Source organism: Camelus bactrianus, chromosome 5 (genome assembly GCF_048773025.1).
Source record: "Camelus bactrianus isolate YW-2024 breed Bactrian camel chromosome 5, ASM4877302v1, whole genome shotgun sequence".
Lineage (NCBI taxonomy): Eukaryota > Metazoa > Chordata > Mammalia > Artiodactyla > Camelidae > Camelus > Camelus bactrianus.
In genome coordinates, this window is record NC_133543.1 from 71595899 (window position 1) to 71617817 (window position 21919).

A 21919-nucleotide genomic window follows, 5' to 3' on the forward strand; every position below is an offset into this window, starting at 1 on the left:
AAAAGTGTTTGGCAAGAGGGTAAATCTTCCAGTTATTTCCTTCCCATCTGATATTTTTTATTATAGGAAAAAAGTTAAGTGATAGGAAGAAGTCTTGAATTATTTCTCTTTAGCATACAGTTCACCATAACTTAAAAGAGGGAGAGAGAGCCAGAGTTTGTGGTCCCTAGAAGGGAAGTCACTGTAAGACTTAATGGGCTTTCCTTATACGTCTGCTTTTTATTTTTAAACACCACCACCTCTTTGCTGACAAACACTTTCTTGCAAATTATGGCAAGGGAGGAGGAGCATGAGCAAAGAAGCTGAGTGAAAGCTGGTGGTACTCCCTGCCAAAATTCCAGGCTGAAATCAAATCCTTCAGGAAAGTTTCTTAGGCATGGGGGAGAAAAACAGATTTACGACTTCAGTGGAACCATAATTCAACCAAGAAAAAGTATCAATCTGCTGTCACCAAGCAATCTGAAGCTGGCTTTGTCATACTTCTTTCTCCTTTATATATGGAGGGGGAGGGGGAGGGAAAAAAAAAAAAAGCAAGAGGAGTTAAAAAAATTGATGAAGCCCTGACCCTTTAGATTCCATTTATAGTCTGAGCCGGAATGCCATCCCCCTTGACTAGCGAACTGTCCAATCCAGCTGCAAGTGTCAACATTCTGTTAGGCACTAAGTGAAATATATATGCATGCCCTTATACCATTTAACACTCTGGGTCCACCTTCAAGACACTGGGCTGCGGATCAACCAAACCACCACTCCTCTTCCAAGAATCATTTTGACAGGTTCTCTTGGAGGTGCTCCTTCTCTCTCTTTTTTTTTAACACACCCTTTTAAACAAAATGGCACCAAAGAAGGACGTGAAGAAACCTGCCGCTGCTGCCCCAGCCCCTGCCCCTGCCCCTGCCCCTGCCCCGGCACCTGCACCTGCACCTGCACCTGCCCCACGCAAAGAAGAAAAGATTGACCTCTCTGCCATTAAGGTAATGAAATGGTGAACTGTTTGGTCACTGAAACATCCTTCAACAGTAGGGAACCCTCAGAGGGGCAGATTTTTCATTGAGAGGAACAGAATTACTAAGCAAACTGGTAGATTTGGGGAGAAAATCCTGATTAAAAAAAATTAATAAACTCTAGCATATAATTTTAGTAAAATTATTATGAGTATGGTACTATATTTGGAAACTGTATTTGATCTTTTTTTTCTGTTTCCTTTTTTCCCTAAATTGTCAAAATGCAAGATTTTTTATTTCTACAGATATTTAAACCAGTGGTTTTTTTTTTTTATGAGATCTCTGTAGAAACTAGATCTCTTCATTAAAGGTACATCAAAAGGAAAGTTTTAGTCCCTACTTGTTTCCAAAAGTTCAGAAACAGCTGATAACCCAGTTGTCCTGGATATATTTATATGACAGCTACTTTAATTCATCTGAAAAAGAGAAGATTTTTGCAAATCAAGTTAATTCCCCCTTCAGTTTTGCTTAATAAAATTTGATACAACAATAAATGAGATCCCAGTGCAAACTACAATGCACTCAAGTGTTTCAGTGGCTATAACTGTCATCTTGTTTATTTATACACAGTATTTCATTCAGAATGCGAGTTGTTCCTAAATGAAAGTCACCCCCCAAAACATTGTAAAAGTTGTTGGTTGTCTGGCTTTTAGCTTATATCTTTGAGCTCTTGCATGCTGATTTTGGACTAAGAAGAATGTGATTGCTTTTCGTGTCAACACTTTGCCAAAGGTTATCTGCTTTTGGGAAAATGATGCTATGGATGTGCCTGTTACGTCAGTGATGTAACATATCAAGTGTGCACCTTCTCCTCATTCCCTGGGCTCTGTTTGGTCTGAAGGCCAGTTTGAAAATCTTTGTGAAGGGAACCTGCCTTATATGGAAAACTAATGGGTGAAGGTGCCTATAAGGTGATCATTTCACTGAAGCCAAAATTTCTGTGCTCAATAAATCTGAATTTTGCTAACTTAACACTTGTTACTACTTAACATGTTGTTTACTTGCAACGACCAAGCTAACCTATAAATAAACAATTCATTGAGTATTTTAGTATAAATGTATATTTTTTAAAAATATTCCCGATATAAATATTGAATGAGATCACCCTTAGCTATCTGTGATGAAATTAAATAAATATGTTCAAAGTTTTATAATATTTCAGTTAAACATAACATTTGATGTTTCAAAATAGAAGTAGATCATCACAAATATTTTATCTTGAGTTTGTAGGTAACTGAAGTCTTATCTGAAAGAAGTTGGTCATAGAATCTAACACTGGTTAGGAACTATTCTTAATGAATATCCACTTAAGAGGAGAAATGAATGTCATATCTTCCAATAAATGTTCTTCTATCTTGAGGACTGCACGCACACAGTTCATTAAATCAAATTTTTCATCTCCAGCAATACCAGTTAATATATTTTATAGATGCACACTGACTACATTATACAATAAGCATGACTACAGCCACTGCAGTAATTCCAGTTGTCCCTGTTCTTTGACTCTCCATTTTATATTAACGCTTGAGATATGAATCAATGTCAGAGCTGTTCCTCTTTAAATTTATTGTGATTTATAAGACAATATCATCTCTTTGTATGAGACTATAAGCATCTGGAAAGGAAAAATGTGCCTTCTTAAGAAGTATCCCACTAATGAAAAAAGGCATTAATTTCCTTCCCTAAGGAACTGTGTAAGAATAAGTAAATGAATAAAAATTTAGTTTTTCAGGGAGGAAGTCTCTAAGACCAAAAAAAATCACTTTTTAAATCCAAAAACTAAACATATTGCTTCTTCATAGTCAGCAGAGAAGTGACACTTTTCTGCGTCTTGAGAATCGGTTTATCCTTTCATCTACACGTTGAATTAATGCTAGTGTGAGCTACTACAACGAAGCAAAAGAAGGAAACACTCCTAGAGAGTCTCTGTAAAGATGAGATATGCCCATCTTCACTATTTCATTGTAAAATGAGATGGGATGGATCTTGATAAGGTACGCAAACCAAAAAGGAGAACTTAAAATAATGTAGATGAAACAGGAGGAAATTAACCTTTATCTTTCATTCAAAGAGCCCATTCCTAATAGAAAGAGCAAAAAAAAAAAAAGAACAGAATTGAAACTAACATATTTTTGTAAAAGAATTTAAATGGCTGTAATGATATGCACTTTACAATATGAAATCAGTACATGTTTACAGATATTATAACATAGCCGAAGAATGTGATGCAACTTGAGAACTTTATAAAATCTAATTTCATCCCAATACGTAACAAGACTAATTAAAACGTGCATTTAACATTTCATATTAGGATGCTTTCAATAACTTAATGATAGTTCTAGATATATTACCTCATGTAAGTTATAAACTTTTTTCAAGCAGAGAAAATGAACTTTGAAGAAATTAATAGAGCTGTTATATGTGTTCATTAACTTTCTGAAAACTCGATAAAGAACAAAAGTTAATTGGATTTTACACTTTCTTTCATAAATCATGTAAGATTAGAAATCTAGCTGTCCTGTGCACTTTGAGTAGGGCTGAAGTTTAAGTGGAACTGTCTTTGTGTAGTGTCATAGTCATAGCAACTGTAATACTTAGTCCCTCAATACTATTCCCAGTTAGGGGGAGGGTATAGCTCAAGTGGAAGAGCTCATACTTAGCATGCATGAGATCCTGGGTTCGATCCCCAGTACCTCCTCTAAAAAATAAACAAATAAACCTAATTACCTCTCCCTGCCAAAAAAAACTTTTTTAAAATACTATCCCCAGTTAATATCTATGTTCCATATTCATAATATACCATGCTTACCAGCCATATATTTGACTCTCCATAAACTCTGAACAATATGAATTAGTTTTATCAGTATCTTAAATGTGCTTTCCTGATTTCCTGACTTACTGGCTGCTTGTTTAGAACATTTCTTTGGTAATTCTGACATAAAACCTTTTATATTCTCTGAAGGACTGCTTACCTGGTGTCCTATCCTATGGATTTTCTACAAGTATCCTTTTTAAAAACACAAATACTTTTGATACTCAACATCAAAGCTACTGCCCTGGGCAGTTCTAAGCGCTCTTTGCTTTCAGAGAGCTGAGACTTCCAACGCATGCCAGACTAAAGAATACTGCCTGACAGAATCACAAGTGTAGGGATTAAAATGCACCAAAGTTTAGCTGCAAGTGCAAACACAAGAATTAACACCTGCTGCCGAAAACTACAACCAAATGAAATGACAAAAGTAAATAGGTAATGAGATGACCACGTGCCAAGATTTTAAAAGATCTTCAACGTGTAAGCTAATTTTTTGAATGATGCATGCCTTAGCTGTCCGGATTGCTATGAGTGATGGAATTTTGAATCATGTTTGTCATTGTGCTGCTTAAATTTTAATTCTCATTGTATTCACCACTCAATCAGGTCATCCCTGACCAGATACTGCGGGCGACATTACAATAAGTGGTAAAGGTACAGAATGCGTTGACAGAAACTCATCAAACAACAAATCTCACAGTAACAATTGACCATATGCTTGGAAAGACTTAAACTTTAAGTTCAATGGATAAGATGAAAATATAGCCATCCCAATAAATACACCTATTTACTGATGAGTATTCAGTAGAGGTAAATATCATTATATTTGTTGTAACACCTGACTGGTTCTGGTCCAGGTATAGGATTATTTGTGTTACTCTATAAATTATTTTTTCTCATCCCTAATAAGGTTAATACAAACCCCATCCCACTTAGAAGAATTGTTGGGAAAAAAATCAAATGATACCATGGCCCATGAAAGGCTTTTAAAATTACAACGTTCCTTATAACAATCGATATTTATTATGATTTACCCTGTGCCCTGTTATCTTATTTAATCCTTAAAACATTACACTGAGGTTGTTTTTAGCCTCATTTTGTAAGAAAATAAACTGGGCCTAAATGAGATTCAGTGTCAGGCTCATGATCAAATAACAAGCATGTAACAGAGCTAGGATTTAACCTAACAGGCCAAATCCAAAGTCAGCTGTGTTAACCATATCCCAAACTACCTCCTGTTTATAAAGAGTAAGCTGCTGCTTCTAATAATGACAAAAGGAGTCCTTTTTGCTCTTAAGGATATGAGATTAAGAGTGCAATATGAGTGATTCTTATATTGCCCTGCACAGCCCTTGGGTAGCCAGAAGAGGGGGTGACAGGTGCACATCAGAGTAAGTTCATCAGGACTTTTTGACCTTAGCAGTTCATTACTGTTCCATTCTCCTCAGCTCCCCTCATCGTAGTATCTGTTGCTGACAGGTTGGATGATCTCACTTATAGATGGAAGGTGGCATATTAGGGACCTAGAAAGACCTCCTAGTCACTTTGCTCCAGCTTCCTGGAAACAGTTGCAAATGGAACATGGAAATAAAAACTGCTGTGAGAGTAGACTGGCAGTTGCCAGGGTGCTGGGGATGGGAGAAAAGAGTAAAGGTGGTCGGAGGGTACAAACTCCCAGTTATAAGATTGATATGTTCTGGGGATCTAAAACACAGCATAGTGACTATAGTTAACAGTACTGTACTGCATAATTGAAAGTTGCCTAGAGAATAAGTTTTAAACCTTTTCACCACACACACACACACACAAAGATAATTATGTAATATGATGGATATGGTAACTAACTAAGCTTATTGTGGTAATTATTTCATATATCAAAATCATCATGTGTTAAATCATGTTGTATGACTTCCACTTAGACAATGTTATATGTCAATTATATCTCAATAAAGCTGGGGAAAAAAACTATGCCAAAATATTTTTTAATGTTGTTAAATGTAGAGAAGCAGATTGAATTTTTAAATAATTTTGCTTTTGTTTAATTAAACATACACATATATCAAATCTGACCTCCAAATTTTGCCATCAGGCTAATATTCTAAGAATGGCATGGGTTTCTATTTTGTTTACAAATAAATAGCATGATTTAAACTGGAAATCCCAACCAAATATTCTTTGGAGTGATACACAGAAATATAATGCCACATGTATAATGATTAAATGTTAATCTTAACTAGTCTAAGGAAAAGACAAACAGTCAATTTCTAATTAGAAGGAATGGATGAAGACCTTAAGTTGTTACTAAATTTTCTTTATATAATTTTAAGAATTTGTCTTCTTTTACTTTGGCCTTTTAATAGTACAGATTAATTTTTAATACAACTAAAATGTCAACCAATTGCAATATTCATCCATTTGTGGCATGAATGTAAACTCAGAAGCAAACCAAAAATTATTTGAGACTATCAGTAGGTATCAGTATCAAGTTTCCACTTCCAAACATCTACACTGCAAAAGAATAGGTGGGATGGAGTGAGAAAATATGAAAGAGCATCTCTCTGAAATTATATATTGAGTAATATGTAACTAGATAATGTCTTTGCAAAGTAAAAGGCAGTTTGGAAAGGAATAGGTATGTTCACCAATTAATAGTGAATAGCATTTTAATTTTAAAGATAATGAAATCTTTGCAAGACAAGGCGGCCACAAAGTGACAGTGCCAAATTTAGCCTCTTGACATTTTACTGCTGCAAATGAACCCCCTGGCAAGTTGTCTTTAGAAGCCTTTCCATAATTACCCAGCATTAAGCACCATCTGACTCATGGAAATTGTGGAAAGGATTATATTTAGTCTGCTGATTCTACACTTTCTTCTGCTTCTCTTGATACTGAAATACTTTTTGTATGAAAATAAGATCTTTTATAGTTTGTCTCTGCCTCAACTTCTACAATTTGTTTCTCCCCCCCAAATCAGAATCTGGAGGACAAAAACCACAAAATATTAAGTAGCAATGGCTTCAGTTATACTGGTTAAAATGTAAATTATATGGATGATAAATTTTTGTTATTCTGGTCATAAATTAATAATAGTGAGTTGAAACCAGAGCAGAAAAATTTTCCTAAAGAAAAAACCACATCTTATTCAACTTTATCTTCTTCCTTCCATGGTGGCAAGTGAGGTTCTTTGTACCTAGTAAGTGCCCAATGATGTACCATCTCCTGATATATAAATGAGATATAAAACACTCACTTGAACACAGTGTTATGAAATTTCATTTTGCTTAACTCCTCTTTATCTGAATCACTTTAAAGTAATGTCATTTATCAAATTTTTAGGCAAACTGCCCTTTTCCATTAAAAGAGGTGTGTTACAGTAGATTTTACTGACAAAAGGATGGAAAACTCACAACACTGTAGAACCATAAGCAACTCTAGAAATCATGCAGTATAATATTTGACAAAGCTATAATACAGAGAAGTTATTTAATCAGAAGACACATGATCCATTACAAGAGAACCAGAACAAAATTCTGAATACATCAATCCCCATCCAGTTATCTTTCCACGATATCAAAAGACCTGAAATCTCTAAAGCAGTAACGCCAATATTTACATATTCCTCTCATCACAAAAGGAACTTTTATTCCACATAAGTAGGAAAAAACAGATTCCTGTAATTTCTTAAAACACATACACAAAGAATGTTTCTATTACTCACATTTTAAAAATAAAAAGGAAGGAAGGAACAAAAACACAACTTGGATTTTTAATTAAATGACATCAAACAAATGCACAAAATAGAGTAGGTGCCACTCTCAAGAAGTCTTAAATTTATTCATCAGCTATTGATGGGAAAGTTGATGAGAAATTCAAAGGACAGAGTAGGGTCACATTTTAAAATTTTTTATTGAAATTCACTTAACCTCTCTGTTAATTCTTGTAGGTCTGAATTGTATTATTTTAATAATTCAGTTTTGATCTAATGTGACTGAATTCAGCGGACTCATCTAGGCATCCTGAGCACCAGAACTACTCCCTCTTCTCTTTAAATCAATTTATCCACTACAGCCATCTATTGTCTCTCATATCAGACAGCTTGGGCTGGTACCATATTCTCATTGCTCTCAATTTCTCCTTTTTATACCACGTTGGAGCCACCGGCCTAAGTATACACTTTGTTGAAATTAAAAGTACAATGAAAAATACCTATTTCCTTTAAATTAAGTGAACTGTTTTGAAGCACAAAACTCTCAAGAGTTCCAAAATAGTACTTCTGCCTGCCTCTTACAATGATTCCTCGTAACTGCCGGAGTGAAAATTAAGTTTTCGTTAGGGTTTGCATACATTCAGGTCTTTGTTCTCACTGCCAGGTATTAAATAAAAGAACATGTAGCAATGTTTTCTTGCTTGAAAATTGGCCCTGGTTAGATGAACATCTTTACTTAGCCTCACCAGTCATTAGACCATTGTATCTAGCAGTGATGATGAAGTTCTTTAAAGATTGTAGTCTATGTTCCTTCCTAGGGCATTAGCCCTCAGCATTCAATATCGCATATCTCCCAGATCATCTTCAATTACAGCTCTTCTTGTTATACTAAAGCTTAACATACATTCATTCCAGAGTCTGTTTGATTAGTTGCATTTTAATATTTTTCCTATAAATTGACTCCTTCTATATACCAGAAACTTTATCTTATCTTTAATCAGTTAACCAAGCCTCATGATTGTTATTAGAAAATTTTCTCTCAACATGAGAAATGATCTGGAAACCCTGCATTAAAATCTTTTTTAGTAAGAGTAACTTGTTGACTACTACTTACCTAAATCCAATACCAAATAGTACATGAATCATAAAAATGTAGAAAACAATTATTTTACCAACAGTCTAAACTAAGTCCACAGGCAATGATAGAAAAACCCTTTAAAAAAACAAGCTGAGGGTGAGAAAATCAGAAGCCTTGATCATAGTATTTATATAAAATCTAAGGGAAAGTTCTAGAAATATAAAGGTATATACATCAGTAATTCAAAATGAGCATGCCTACTATGTGCATGACAGTTCTAGGTGTTGGAGATGCAGCATCAAAGGAAAATGTGTGCCCCTCCTCTAGAATGTAGGCTCTCTGAAGGAAGGACAAGGTCTCTTCCCTCAGGGAAGATAATACTCTAGAGGAGAAGCCTATGTTCGAAGGAGGAACTTATTGTACGTATGTTCGAATGTTTTTAATTTAATGAAAATTCTGTAGAGCATCTCATATAGGCAAAGTACTCTATAGAGTTATGCATGGGGGACGCCATCTAAGAATAAGGCAAGGGCAGCATTCCAGGAGGGAGACGTTGGCTCACATCTGGGTTTGTATCATCGACAAATGGAAATGGTCTCCAGTAACAGTCTGTGCTTCCCAGAAGTTCACCAGTCAGGAAGGTTAAACGTCTTTTCAGTGGGAGAAAGGAGCTAGGCAAACAGAAAAGGTTCTCTCAAGAACTTTGGAAGATAGTTAACTTCTAGGAAGCAGAGATGACAGAAGACCCCAGATAGAAGAGACTTATATCTTAATTTTCAAAATAAACCAAACGATGACATAGCAAACTGAGTCCAAAATCAGATATTTTGTATTCATATCATGCCTTTGTTCAAAGGGCGGATTACTTCATCATTATAACACCCAGGAAGAGATGTAAGAGAAAGGTTTTGCCATTTGTAAAAGTGTAAAAGCGTAGCATCTCCCATTTATTCTTTCAGCACAGCATCTAAGCCTTCTAAAGTTAAAACTATATTCTCTAGACTAGACTAGACTATATATAGCCTTCTCTACTATTGTCAGAAGTTTGCTTAAATGTTCCATTCTCAATAAGCGCAAAAAATATCTAAACACTCATTCTCTATGTGATAAGACATAAGTAAAAACTAGTAGAGTGAAATAGTTTGAAAACTGCCTCCATTCTATTTTAATAATAATAAACCCTTACATAATATCCAAGTGGTTATAAATAGCTTATTTATAACATAAATACAACTATTAAAATGACTTTCCAGTTTACTTGACAGATTATGTACAAATTGACTGTATTTTATATGTATTTAAAGACACATTTTTCTATCTGAAAAAAAATGAAAATGAGCATTATGTAGGGCATATGATGGGTATTACGTAGGGCAACTTCGATGACTTTGTTTTGTATTATATATAGTTATTTATTCTACTAAAGATATATACTAGTTCTCAATATTAATCATAAGGCATTTCAAATGTAATGATACAGTACATAAATATAACTAACTACAAGACTAAAACACACAAAAAACAAGGTCTGCTCTAATGGTTTTTATTTGTGTATCAAAAATCATGAGGCTCCAAATTACACAATTATCAAAGGTGACAAATTTCCACCTTTGTTCCTCCCTTTCATTTCCCCCTAATGATTCCAAGGATTTAAATTTTTTCTATTAAATTCCATTTCCCAAAAAACTCTCAAAATGTCAATCTATTCGTGAAGATACGTTTTCCTGGGCAGTAATATTTTTTTAATTATATTTTCAATCCTCATTTTGGGACTCAAACTCTACGAGATTTTTTTTCCACTACTTGCAAACTCTGGACAAAGAGTGATATGCGTTTAAATGTTGATTTCTTTCCAAATGGCTTGAGGGAAAGCTGTAAATATACTTCTGTCTAGCAGAGGGAGACTGTGCTTTCTGTGACCATTACCTTAAAAAGAGTTGCTGAAACAGCACTTAAATTAGAATTTATCTCTAATGTTCTTTATGACTTCGAGCTGCTTTAAAGATGTAGAAAACTGACAAGCATGTCTGAACCTCAGTGGGCATCCCAGACTGACCACCTCCTGGGACCGTTCTAGGAAGGGAGCTCTCCCTATTTTCAGATAAGCTGTCATGAAAGCTTCCTACTAGCCAATCCCTTAGATAGCTTTTAAATCCTAAGGTACAGCTTTGCATTGCACAGCCCCAGCTTTGGATTCTTTCAGTTGTCAGTCTAGAGACGCAGCCATGAAGTGCCTGACGTGACAGAAAGGGAATCAGCACATTCTAGTAAGAGCACAGGCAACACTTTTAAATTTTAAAGGAGTATGTATAGAATGGGAGGGAAAGAACACAAAAACAGTCCAGCAGCTTTCCTTCCCAAAAAAACTTCATAAATTCGAAATACATGACTTGTCAGCCACACTACAGGTAACAGGGAGGGAGGCAAATACCCATCCCTAATGTAAGAAAACTATGGCAGAATGGTGAAACTGGAGATTAAAGCCATTCCTGGCTTAGATAAGCTCTACACTCCTGAGAATACAACTTGCAAAAGAATGGCCTTCAACTGGAGATTTCACAAACTGACCAGATTTTCACCTGAGTGGACCCTAAGAAACACACAGAATGTGTGTGGCCCTTCCACGTCCTCTGAACTCTACCACAAGGGGCAGAGCTTCAGAGAGTGTTCCTTCTATAGCAGTTGCCATTTGAAACCCCAGTCCAGTCCCAACCAGTAAGTTCCGTTTACACCAAAACTGCTGACTTGAAGTTCACAAAGTCTATAATTTGTCAAGAGAAGGGGTCAGCCCAAGTCTTGAGAGAAACTCTAAGCTCCTCTGCCACTGAGCAAATAAGGAGCTTCTTAAAGGAAGACGCTCCAAGAGAACATTTCAGGGATAAAGACCATAAAAGTACCGACAGGCATTGGTCTCAACATGGCTGCCCACTCCTAGGTTCCGATTTCCTAAAAATAGACCTCGGGGTACACATCCCTCTTTCCCTTTGCCCTAAGAAAGTTAAGGAACTCTCCAAGGGAGTGGCTACTTCTCTCTGAAACCTGATGCTAGTTGCGAGGTCACTGCTCCTCCAGAAATAAAAGGCAGCCTCAGCAAGGGAGGCCCCACTCAGGGACTGGAGCAGCCCTCACCTCACTCCTCAGCTTCGCCGCTGTTTTGCAGCCCAGCAGCTCCATCATGGTGGGTCCTATGAGAAAACTGTTTGCAATTTATAGGCAAATTTATAGATGGCAGGTAGGAATAAAATCGAGGAGAGAACATATTCAGTATGAGTCTCTAGAATCTACTTTTGTTTTCTGTTGAGGTGGGTTGAGGATAGAAAAGATTAATATAAGCTATTATGCCAACTGGAAAAATACGTCTTACTCCCAAAGCAGTACTTTATGCTTCACCAACTTTACTGTATCACATATAAGGTTTACTGTATCTAAATTTAGGAAAAAAACTGCAACTATAGCGAAATATTATGCCTTAAAGAACTATCCAGTGATGCCGATAACTAAACTTAAGTAAACTACTTCAGATACATTGGATAAAAATGTACTGGTTAAATAGAAGACTTAAGATGATCTTTTTAATGCAGTATCTGTACTTCTTAATACAGTGTATCTATATTAGATACATCTTAAATACACCATAGATTATTATATTATTCCAGGAAGTACTTGATTTAGCATTTGTTAAATCATTGATTCATAGAGTAAGATACAGAGATATTCCCTAACTCTTTTGCAATATAGCTTTTTATTTTTCCTAGATTCAAAAGTATCCTAAGGCAACCTTCTTATTCTATGACACCTGTATGGCTTCCTAGAAATCTCAGAGCAGAGAACACTCCCTTCTGTCAATGCATTTGAAAGAGTACTAGTTGTTTCTTTCTTTCTTCCTCTCTCTTGCCACCGCAGTCCTTCAGTGCTGACCAGATTGCTGGTAAGTGAATCGAGCTTCTCTACTCCAGACGTAGGTAGAGAAATAGCACTCATCTCCAAGGCAGGTTACTGCATGGCTCAGCTTATTAGTATCCCAGCTACTCCCGAGCTCTGAAAAGTAAGCAGACTTTTTGAACTTACTTTGAAGATTACTCAGGGAATGAGCTTGGATACATTTAAAAACCAGGACATTTTTGTTTGGTTAAAATATTCTTTGTGGTTAATTTCTTTTTAACAGATCGAGTTCTCTAAGGCACAGCAGGATGGTAAGTTTAAATGATATAGTTGTTAAAATGTGCACACTCATAAAGATGGCATGTGAGAAAACCAACTCCCTTGAGATAAGATTAGCTCCTTCTAATTATCCCCACTGATGTTGCCACTCTAAATATACATGCTCTCAACCACTATAAATATAAATTCTCTCAAGTGAACCCTTTACTTATAATCAGCAATCAAAGGTTTAAGAAAACAAAAGCTAAACAGCACAAAACAATTCCTTGTATTCAATGATTTCTAAATAAGACCAATTTGAGATAGTAGGTAATACCACATATATACCTCAAAAAAAGGATGTGGATTTTGGATGGCTAATTTGTTAATCAAATCCCTAAAGGGAGATTTGGTAGTTCTAAACTAATCAATTTGGAAAATAAAATTGACTATAAAACTGCTCAGTTACTAAATCCACATAATTTCAGTGGGCAGCAGAGTGAGTTGAGAGAAATAGCAGGTGAAGTGGATATATTATAAAAGTGCATTCAGAGACAAAAACGGGGCAATAATTTATTTTAAAAACTGTAGAAGGAAGTAAGGAAGGAAACTTAGACATCTCTGGTCCATCTTTAGAGATGTAGGACAGACTTCCAGAGAGATGTTGAGAATTGTTCAAAGAACCAAAGTATTAGTGATAGGATCAGAATCTAGTACGGGTTTAAATTAACTAGAAATGTCCTTCATAGAAACAGTTTCTAACTAGAAGACTTCGAGCTCTTGAGATTCAAGAGAATCTGAATAGAGTCCCTAAGACTTCCACTTTTTCTTCTCCAAGTCTTTGTATCCAAGGGATCCTATGCCCCATGAATCTTGTTTTTTCCACTAGAAAGCCTAGGGCCAAATGTTTTATGGAATCAAAGTGTCACATATTTAAATAACTAAGACACAAATACATCCATAGAAGGGAGGGGAGAAATTTTTAGTTACATAATATTGCATAAATTGGAATATTAGTCATAGTAAGTATGTATATATTCCATAAGTTATGATATATAATATAGCAATAATTATGATAATACTCAAAATTACATAATTGTAATTATACTCAGTTCTCTACCTAAAGGTTTCAACATTTTTCAGTCTGTTTCATTGTCAGGAATATCTCATGTTTGGACATCAATCAAGAGAAAAAATGGTATTTGCTGTAGTATGAACTCCCATATATCTTTCATCATGGTCAGTGGCTTCATGTAGACAGATTAGACAATCTAATGAACTCGAGATCATTTGAAATTATACTACCAGGACTATTTTTTTCTTACTGAAAACAGTTGGTAATTCTACTATAATTTGTTTGCTTTTTAATGTATTTTTAACTAGTGATGTTGCTATGTTACATGCTATTGCATCCCAGGCCTCTCAAATATCTAATTTATAGTGTCATTATGACTGCCAAACAATGGTAGAACCAAGCAATTGAAGACTTCAAACCCTGTTCAGAGACAGATGGGCTAGCTGTTGAACTTTAAGCCTATTACTCCGTATGTGAAATAGGTTTTAGATACAAAGGTTAGGTAAACATCAGTGTGGTAGACTGGTATTCTCTTGTGCCAGGAAAACAAATGTAAGTATTTTCAATCAAATGGAAATCCTACTTTTTAAAAAATGAATTCTTACTTACTTCATTTGCTCCCTTGTTCCATGATTGAAGCATTTTGTTCATGGCTGCTCTATTTAAATGTATTAGAGATTTGGAGGAAAGAAAAAAACAAACTAGAAAATAACGGTATTCTAAAGGTCTAAGTCCTATGCCGTCCAGTACAGTTGCCACTAGCCACGTGTGGGTATTTAAATTTATCCTTTAAGTAAAAATAAATGCTTTTAAAAGTCTATTTTCTTGCTTGCATTGGTCATATTTTAGTGCTCATGTGGCTAGTAGCTATCCTCTTTAAGGTAGCACAGAGACAGAACATTTCAATCATCACGAAAAGTTCTAGAATGGTGTTGTTCTGGACTAGGCGCTGGTAGATTTTTCTTAGAAGGCCACATAGGGAATATGTTATACTTTGTTGGCCACGCAGTTGCTGTAAAAACAACTCAGTCTGTCACTGAGGTATAAAAACAGCCATAGACAATACACAAATGAATGGACATGCTTGAGTTCCAATCAAACTTTATCTAGAAAAACAGCAGACCAGCCCCGAGGTAGTCGGGGCAGTCTAGACGCATCAAGAGAGTAACTAAGCCTGAAAACTCTTGGGAAGGAAGAGCAATATCTTTCTGGCCTTGGCCTTTAAATCAACAAAAGGGTTAATGTCAAAGAGATTCTGTTACAGCCCATAAAACCCTGTTTCTATATCAGCATCTGACCAGGGTCACAGTGAGCCCTCAGAGCAATCTGTGCAGGAAAGCCTGAAGGCAGTAATAAGGATAATTCAGTTTCACATGTCCCTTAGAAAGATGAAAAATAGTGCTTGACTAATGACCCCACAGTGCCTGCAGTGGTTCTTTTAGGTCAGGGAATAATCTGTGATGTCAATTAGCATAGGATTTGAGGGGGAATTTTTAACAAAGAATGATAATGTGATCTATAGTTGACTGTGAATATAATGTCTAATGCAATTTTAGATTAGGGGATGGAGGGACAGTAAAATAGGATATTTTGTTTAGTAATCTATCTAGATAGCATCTGTTGATTTGAGACCACTGATGGCCTAAAAAGAATGTTTTCACCTCTACCAGTTCATTCACAAATGGTTTTTTGAGTGTTGTTGGTATTAACTCCAACAAGCTGCCATCAGCACTTTTGGGTTCTCCAGAAATTTTGATTAGTTAAGTATTTAAGGTTCAGTTAAAATGTCTTTACTTGCTCCTACATCTGTAGTAGCACCTCTTTGTCTTTTCAGTGTACACTTCTTAATTCTTTGTTAATGTAATCCTGAAAGGCAAAACCAAGTCTATCAAAGAAAATGGCAAAATTTAGAGAAAGTATGCAACAGAGTGATTGTGATAAAAATAGACAACCCTTTTGAAAGTTTTATTAACTTACATACATACACAAATGCAAGTAAAACTAGGGAAATCTGAGGAAGATAGGTGGAGTCTATCAATGTGAGTATTAAGGTTGCAATGGGATACTATAATTTTGCAAAATGGGGGAAACTAGACAGAGCATTCAAGACATTTCTTTGTATTTTTTCTTAAAGTTGCATGTGAAGCTATAATTATCTCCATACAATTTTAATTTAAAATGTGTGCTTACATTCTGAAGCTAATATGGCAATATGTTCCCATATGTAATATCTGAAAAAAAGAGTAAAATTTAAAGATATCACCATAGCAATAGATCCAAACAAATATTCTTCCTTTTGAATCAGTTACACAGGAGCCTATTAAGAGTCATACACTGAAGTGGTTAAATGCCACTATAGAACTTAGAGATTTGCCTCATCTTTCTAAAATTTTTCCTGAAAAATGAAGTTATCCCTGGAGAAAACTATTTAAGGGGAGAGTCTAGGAAATTCGTACCTCAAGAGCACTTTTTCTATATAACTTGAGAAGTTTGGGTTAACCTCACATAAAACAACCCTGACTAAAAATTTATGTTCTTGAAGTTTTGTTCACTTTATTAATTATATAAGGAATTTTATGAGATTATTCTTAAGATTTCTCAAGGCCTCAGAATTTCTTAACCCAGTCCTGTTTCCAAGGCAGATGAAGGAAATATGAATAAATATGACTAGGAGCTCCAATTTCCACATCCAATGAATAATAACATATGACTTGAAATTGGAAATGCTACTTTAACATAGTCCCAAAAAGAAATGTCAAAAGGGGTTGTCAGGGGTTGAGCCTGGAAAAGGGAAAATCCAAAGACAACTTAAGTGACTGGCAAAAGTTGTAAAATATCGGAGATTTTAAACTGGACCCGTGATTAAGTTCGGGTTAATGTATAGGTCTCTGGTGGAAAAAAGCATCCTAAAGCTTCTTGCTTCTTGCTTCTTGCAGAATTCAAGGAGGCATTTCTCCTGTTTGACAGAACAGGTGAATGCAAGATCACCTTAAACCAGGTTGGTGATGTCCTCCGGGCTCTGGGCACAAATCCCACCAATGCAGAGGTCAAGAAGGTTCTGGGGAACCCCAGCAATGAAGGTAACCACATGTTTTTCCAAGAAGCTGGGAGTTTTGATTTTAGGGGTACATAACTTTATCCATTTGTATACATCTGGACAGTCTGTTTTATACTTTTGCTGTAAATACAATTTACCTTGTCACAAGATACTAAAGGAATTCTTATTGTCTCCTGGCCCTAAAACTGCAAAGAAGTCCTGAGATCACAAAGTATTTAACACAAACACTCTCCTCATAGGCTTCTTTTTTTAATTACTGAAAATTTAAAGACATTGAAGGCTCTGCAAAAGCTCAGGACAAAGGTGGGATATACATTAAAGTCTGGTTAGTTTCACTACATTTATATGCTAATAGGTCTGTTATCAATATATTTTTATATTATTTCCCCAGTATTTATAGAAAACATTAAATTGACAATACTAATAAAATAGTAGCTAACGCTGATTAAGTATTCAGTTTGTCCCAGATTTGGTAGTAAATTTTGCATTTATTATCTCATTTAATGCTCACACTAACACTATGAGATAACTCTTTTGACAGGTGAGAAAGCTGAGGCACAAAGATTAAGAATTTTTCCCATGATCACATAGTTGTAAATGATGGAATGAGGGTAAAAGCTCAAGCACTGGGACTCCAGAGCTCACACTAATTATCTATTACAAATTTTTTGTCATCAGCAATTTACCAACTGAAATTTCAGATGACACAGAATGAACTTTCAAGTTTAATTTGTGACTCAGTGGGATGACATTTCATGACTCTCAAAATTGCAATTTCCTCCAGAGATGAATGCCAAGAAAATTGAGTTTGAACAATTTCTGCCCATGCTTCAAGCTATTTCCAACAACAAGGACCAGGGCACCTATGAAGACTTTGTTGAGGGTCTGCGTGTCTTTGACAAGGAAGGCAACGGCACAGTCATGGGTGCTGAACTTCGCCATGTTCTAGCCACACTGGGTAAGGAAAATTTATTTCAGTGGACTTAACAGGACAGAATACGTAGGAAAAAGCATGACTTAGGGGAATCGCGTTATAACCAAAACAGGTAGGGGAAAAGATCACACAGGAAAGATGAAAAAAATAGTCAAAAGTTAATGACCATTTCAGTTGGTCTCAGTGTCAAAGAGTCTGTTCTGGGGGAATGGGTACAAGTTACTGGCAATGAATAAGTAATGTAAAGCACTGTAGTTACAGGATAGAGTCTGGATGATCAAGTATAGAATGCACTTCATTCATTTATTCAAAAACAATTTACTGACAACCTCCTGAGTATCAGAGGAACAAGAAGGGCTTGGTTCCTATCCTCCAAGAGCTTAGCCATAGCCTCCAGGAGCCCAATATGGTGGAATTTTGAAAATATTCTCTGTCCTTCTTTTTGAACAAAGAGTTTTGTTTCATCAGGTGAAAAGATGAAAGAAGAAGAAGTAGATGCCCTGCTGGCAGGTCAAGAAGACTCTAATGGCTGCATCAACTATGAAGGTATGATCTCACGTGCTCTGAAGTTTATAGAGCTCTGAACTGATCAGCTTGATGGCGGACTCCTTTCAAGCTTAAAACAACTTCTTTTTCTCTACTTCCCTTATTTAACATACACATTATTTATTATCAGTTACACAATAACTCTAAAAAGGTATCTTGTAAGGATCTGACTATATACATAAGATTTATTCCAGTGGGTTTTAACCTTCCTGTGCATTGTTATATAAGTTATAGTGTGTTCTCATTTTTATTTTTTCTTGTTAGATTTTCATAACATCTCTGTAAGACAGACAGGGTTTGTGTTAGAATAAATTTTAATATCAAATATTAATATTCTTTAATGTTACGATTGGAGAGATCTCAAAATCCTTTACAGCAAGCAATTATGAAAATGAGGAAACTGAGGGCCAAAGGTGTTTAGTTACCTAGTGAAGGTCACATCATTGATGGCAGGGCTGGTGCTAAAATTTAGTTCTCATTGTCTAGGTTCTTGCGTAAATGAAATTTATATCACAGTGACCAATTACCTATTTCCTGCCACCAATTTATAGCAGCTTCACCCAGAGGGTCTGAAAAGCAATGCACCACACAAAGTAAAGTTACATGATATGACTCCGTAAGTTTTAAATTTTGCAAGAAATTGAGAAATGTATACATCCCTCCAAAACACTAATCTAAGCACATTTCAATAAAGCTATGTTGATAGCTCTGATGTAAATATGGACTTACAAAGTTAACAACTTGGAAAAAAGTAAGAAAAGAAAAGCAGAGAGGGGAAGTGGGGAGGGAAAGGAAGCAGAGAAGAGAGAAGCAAAGCGGACAGGAAAGGACAAGAGAAAAGGAAAATACTCAGCCAAGCATATCTTCACTGACAATCTTGACTAAACTTTACTTTTTTCCTATGCTTCACATTTGATTACTGTCATAAATACATTATGTAAAAGAAGAATCATTCAATAAATGTTGTTTGGACAAGGGGACAGTCATCTAGAAAATAAGGCAGATCTGGATCTCCTACTAGGATAAATTTCACAAGTCAAGCATTTAAATATAAAAGCTGAAAGCATAGAAGCCATGGGAAAATTATTTATAGCTGTTGGAGTGGGAAGGCCTTTCTAACACCGATGCAAAACGCAGAAGGCATTACAAATTTTGATAAATTCAACCACATATTTTTTTTTTACCTAAATGGCAAAAGCCACCAGAAGCAAAGTCAAAAGACAAATATTTGCAATCAACATCAGAAAGAGTTCATTTCAAAATTTTTTTTGAAAAGCTACAAACTAATAAAAAGATCACAATCCAATAGAAAAATTAACTGGTTACATGAACAGACAATTCATAGAAAAGGAAATAAATATATATATAAATATAATATGCTAAACTTCACTAATAATAAAAGAAATGCAGATTAACACTACACTTAGATACACTGATTGCCAAGATTAAAAATTTGACCACTCTTTGGGTTGAGGAGAGTGTATGGAAACAGGTGATCTCATGCATTCCTACTGGGACTGTAAATCATTAACAATCCCTGTGTGGCAATGGGGTATTATTAATTATAGCAAATCTACTTCGAAGGATGTAGTCTTCAAACACACTTGCACTCAAGTGAAACGAGTGATACATGGTTATTCATTATTGTGTTGTTCACAACAGCCAAATATTTGAACAACTTAAAGTCCATCAATGTAGGCTGGATCAAATAGATTTTGGTACACCTACACAGTGAAAGTCCCTACAGCCCTAAAAAAGAGCAAGGACAACCTTGTGTACCGTTATGATAATATCTCCAAGATTCTTATTAAGTGAGAAAAGCAAGTGCAAAAGAGTTTGTAGAGCATGTTACATTTGTAAAAAAAAAAAAAAAGAAGATTTTTAGAAACATACATTTTCTTATACATGAGTAATAGCTCCACCAACTTAGCTATAGAGAGAGGAACGAGATAGCAGGGAGACAGTGGCGATGAACTTTTTTTTGTTATAAACTCTTTCATACTTTCAAGAAAAAAATTTAACCATGTGAATGTAACAATCAAAAAGCTAAATTTCAAAATTAGGGGAAAGGCCATAGATCCAGCATTAAGAATAATGGGCTATATAGAGCTTTAAAAAATAAACTTTAGAGTTATAACTAAGAATAATTAAAACTGAGTTAACTTACTATAACTTTTATTAAAATTGACTGCTTTCTAACTCTAAACTATCTGTATTATTCCTACAGCTTTTGTCAAGCACATCATGTCTATCTAAATGGAGCTCCAAGGTATCTATTTGTTCTCTTTAATATATAAGGCTTTCTCAATACTGTATTTTTAATGTAGCAACTTCATTTATATGCTGTATATGTACATATATAATTGGCATTGGTTCTTAATGAAGAGTTATTTATATTAAGCAGAGCATGCCATCAACTCCTTAAGATGGGGTATTTAGAAATAGAGCATTTTTGTATAAGCATATAAGCAAAAACTTCTGAGGTTTTTGCTTCAATGTATAAACCCCATCTTTGTCTGTACTATATGCAGTGGAAATTCAACAAACCAGAGACTAATTAATTAATTTAGCTGAAACATAACAATAATAAAAGCATTAGCCTGAGTTCCTTGAAAAACTGAAGTCATTTTTCACAATTACTGCTCTAGAAAACAATGTTATCACATCCAAAGTGAAGCACTTGCAATCAGATTCTTGCAGCAAGGAAATGCCTTACCTTGGAAGTGATGGTTCATTCTGTGCTTTTTCTTCCTTTCTACTTCACATTATTTCCTTCCTGGTTTTCTTTCTGAAAAGATGGAGTCAACATCTAACTCTTTTTCCCTTTTCCTTTACAGATCAAGCATTGTTTATGAAGACTGGCTGGAACCTTATTTTAATAACACCCATGACTAAGTGTCCAAATTCATTTACCATCACTCAGAAAAGCAAAGCAGTTTGGACCATTCTAGACTGAAGGACCCCCTGAATTTTTATACACCTTACGTTTCTCTCTGAATTATATCCACACCACACAAACTGTCTGCTGCTCTAGACAAGAAGGATAAAATACTGACAATCTCAAAGCCAAGCACCCCTCTTTATTTTCTACCATGGGTCAATGAACATCCTTAAAATAATAAGTCAATAAATAATTCTGGTCAGTCTGGAATGTTCAAGTCGCATTGTGTTTTTATCTTCTTGCTTAGAGAAACTAATTCTTAAAATCCCAATTCTTTTGTTAATGTACAGAGCATTGATGAATCATAAACTTTTAAGAGAGCAAATAATTACACTTTACATAACAATAACTAACTGAATAATAATGATAATTATATATTACTGAAAAAGCAAAACAGAAACAGGAAATTCAGATGGGATCAGAGACGTTCTAATATAAACTATCCAGGCAATTTAAGAGGAAAGCAGGTTTCTTCAGTTTTGTATAAATCACTGTATACATAGCTTGATCCATTTCAGTTCTAGTGACAACCTGGCCTATTAGAAAATTCTAATAAGCCCTTGATCTGTCTCACTGAACGTCTTCAAGGATCAAGTTTAAAGTGACCTTTCAGCTGTTACTTTAA

The 21919-nt window shown here is 35.3% G+C and overlaps 1 protein-coding gene across 2 annotated transcripts; it reads left to right on the top strand.

Moving 5' to 3' along the window:
* The first annotated feature begins 688 nt into the window (after positions 1-688).
* Positions 689-21511, top strand: MYL1 (myosin light chain 1). Of its 2 annotated transcripts, none has more exons than XM_010960065.3 (7): positions 689-974; positions 12766-12793; positions 16752-16895; positions 17658-17831; positions 18276-18353; positions 20581-20622; positions 21191-21511. In XM_010960065.3, the coding sequence occupies exons 1-6, from the start codon at positions 834-836 to the stop codon at positions 20607-20609; spliced, it is 594 nt and encodes a 197-aa protein (XP_010958367.2). In that variant the 5' UTR covers positions 689-833; the 3' UTR covers positions 20610-20622; positions 21191-21511. The 2 variants fall into 2 exon arrangements, with proteins under 2 accessions (XP_010958367.2, XP_074220160.1); XM_074364059.1 differs by lacking the exons at positions 689-974; positions 12766-12793 and adding exons at positions 11652-11778; positions 12504-12528.
* The last annotated feature ends 408 nt before the right edge of the window (positions 21512-21919 follow it).

What these genes read in the sequence shown, in the direction of transcription:
- MYL1 (XM_010960065.3), top strand. Translation starts at nt 834, where the DNA reads ATGGCACCAAAGAAGGACGTGAAGAAACCTGCCGCTGCTGCCCCAGCC. An exon ending in TTGACCTCTCTGCCATTAAG is followed by an intron (nt 975 to 12,765) that starts GTAATGAAATGG and finishes TCTTTTTAACAG; the next exon opens with ATCGAGTTCTCTAAGGCACA. An exon ending in TGGCTGCATCAACTATGAAG is followed by an intron (nt 18,354 to 20,580) that starts GTATGATCTCAC and finishes TTATTCCTACAG; the next exon opens with CTTTTGTCAAGCACATCATG.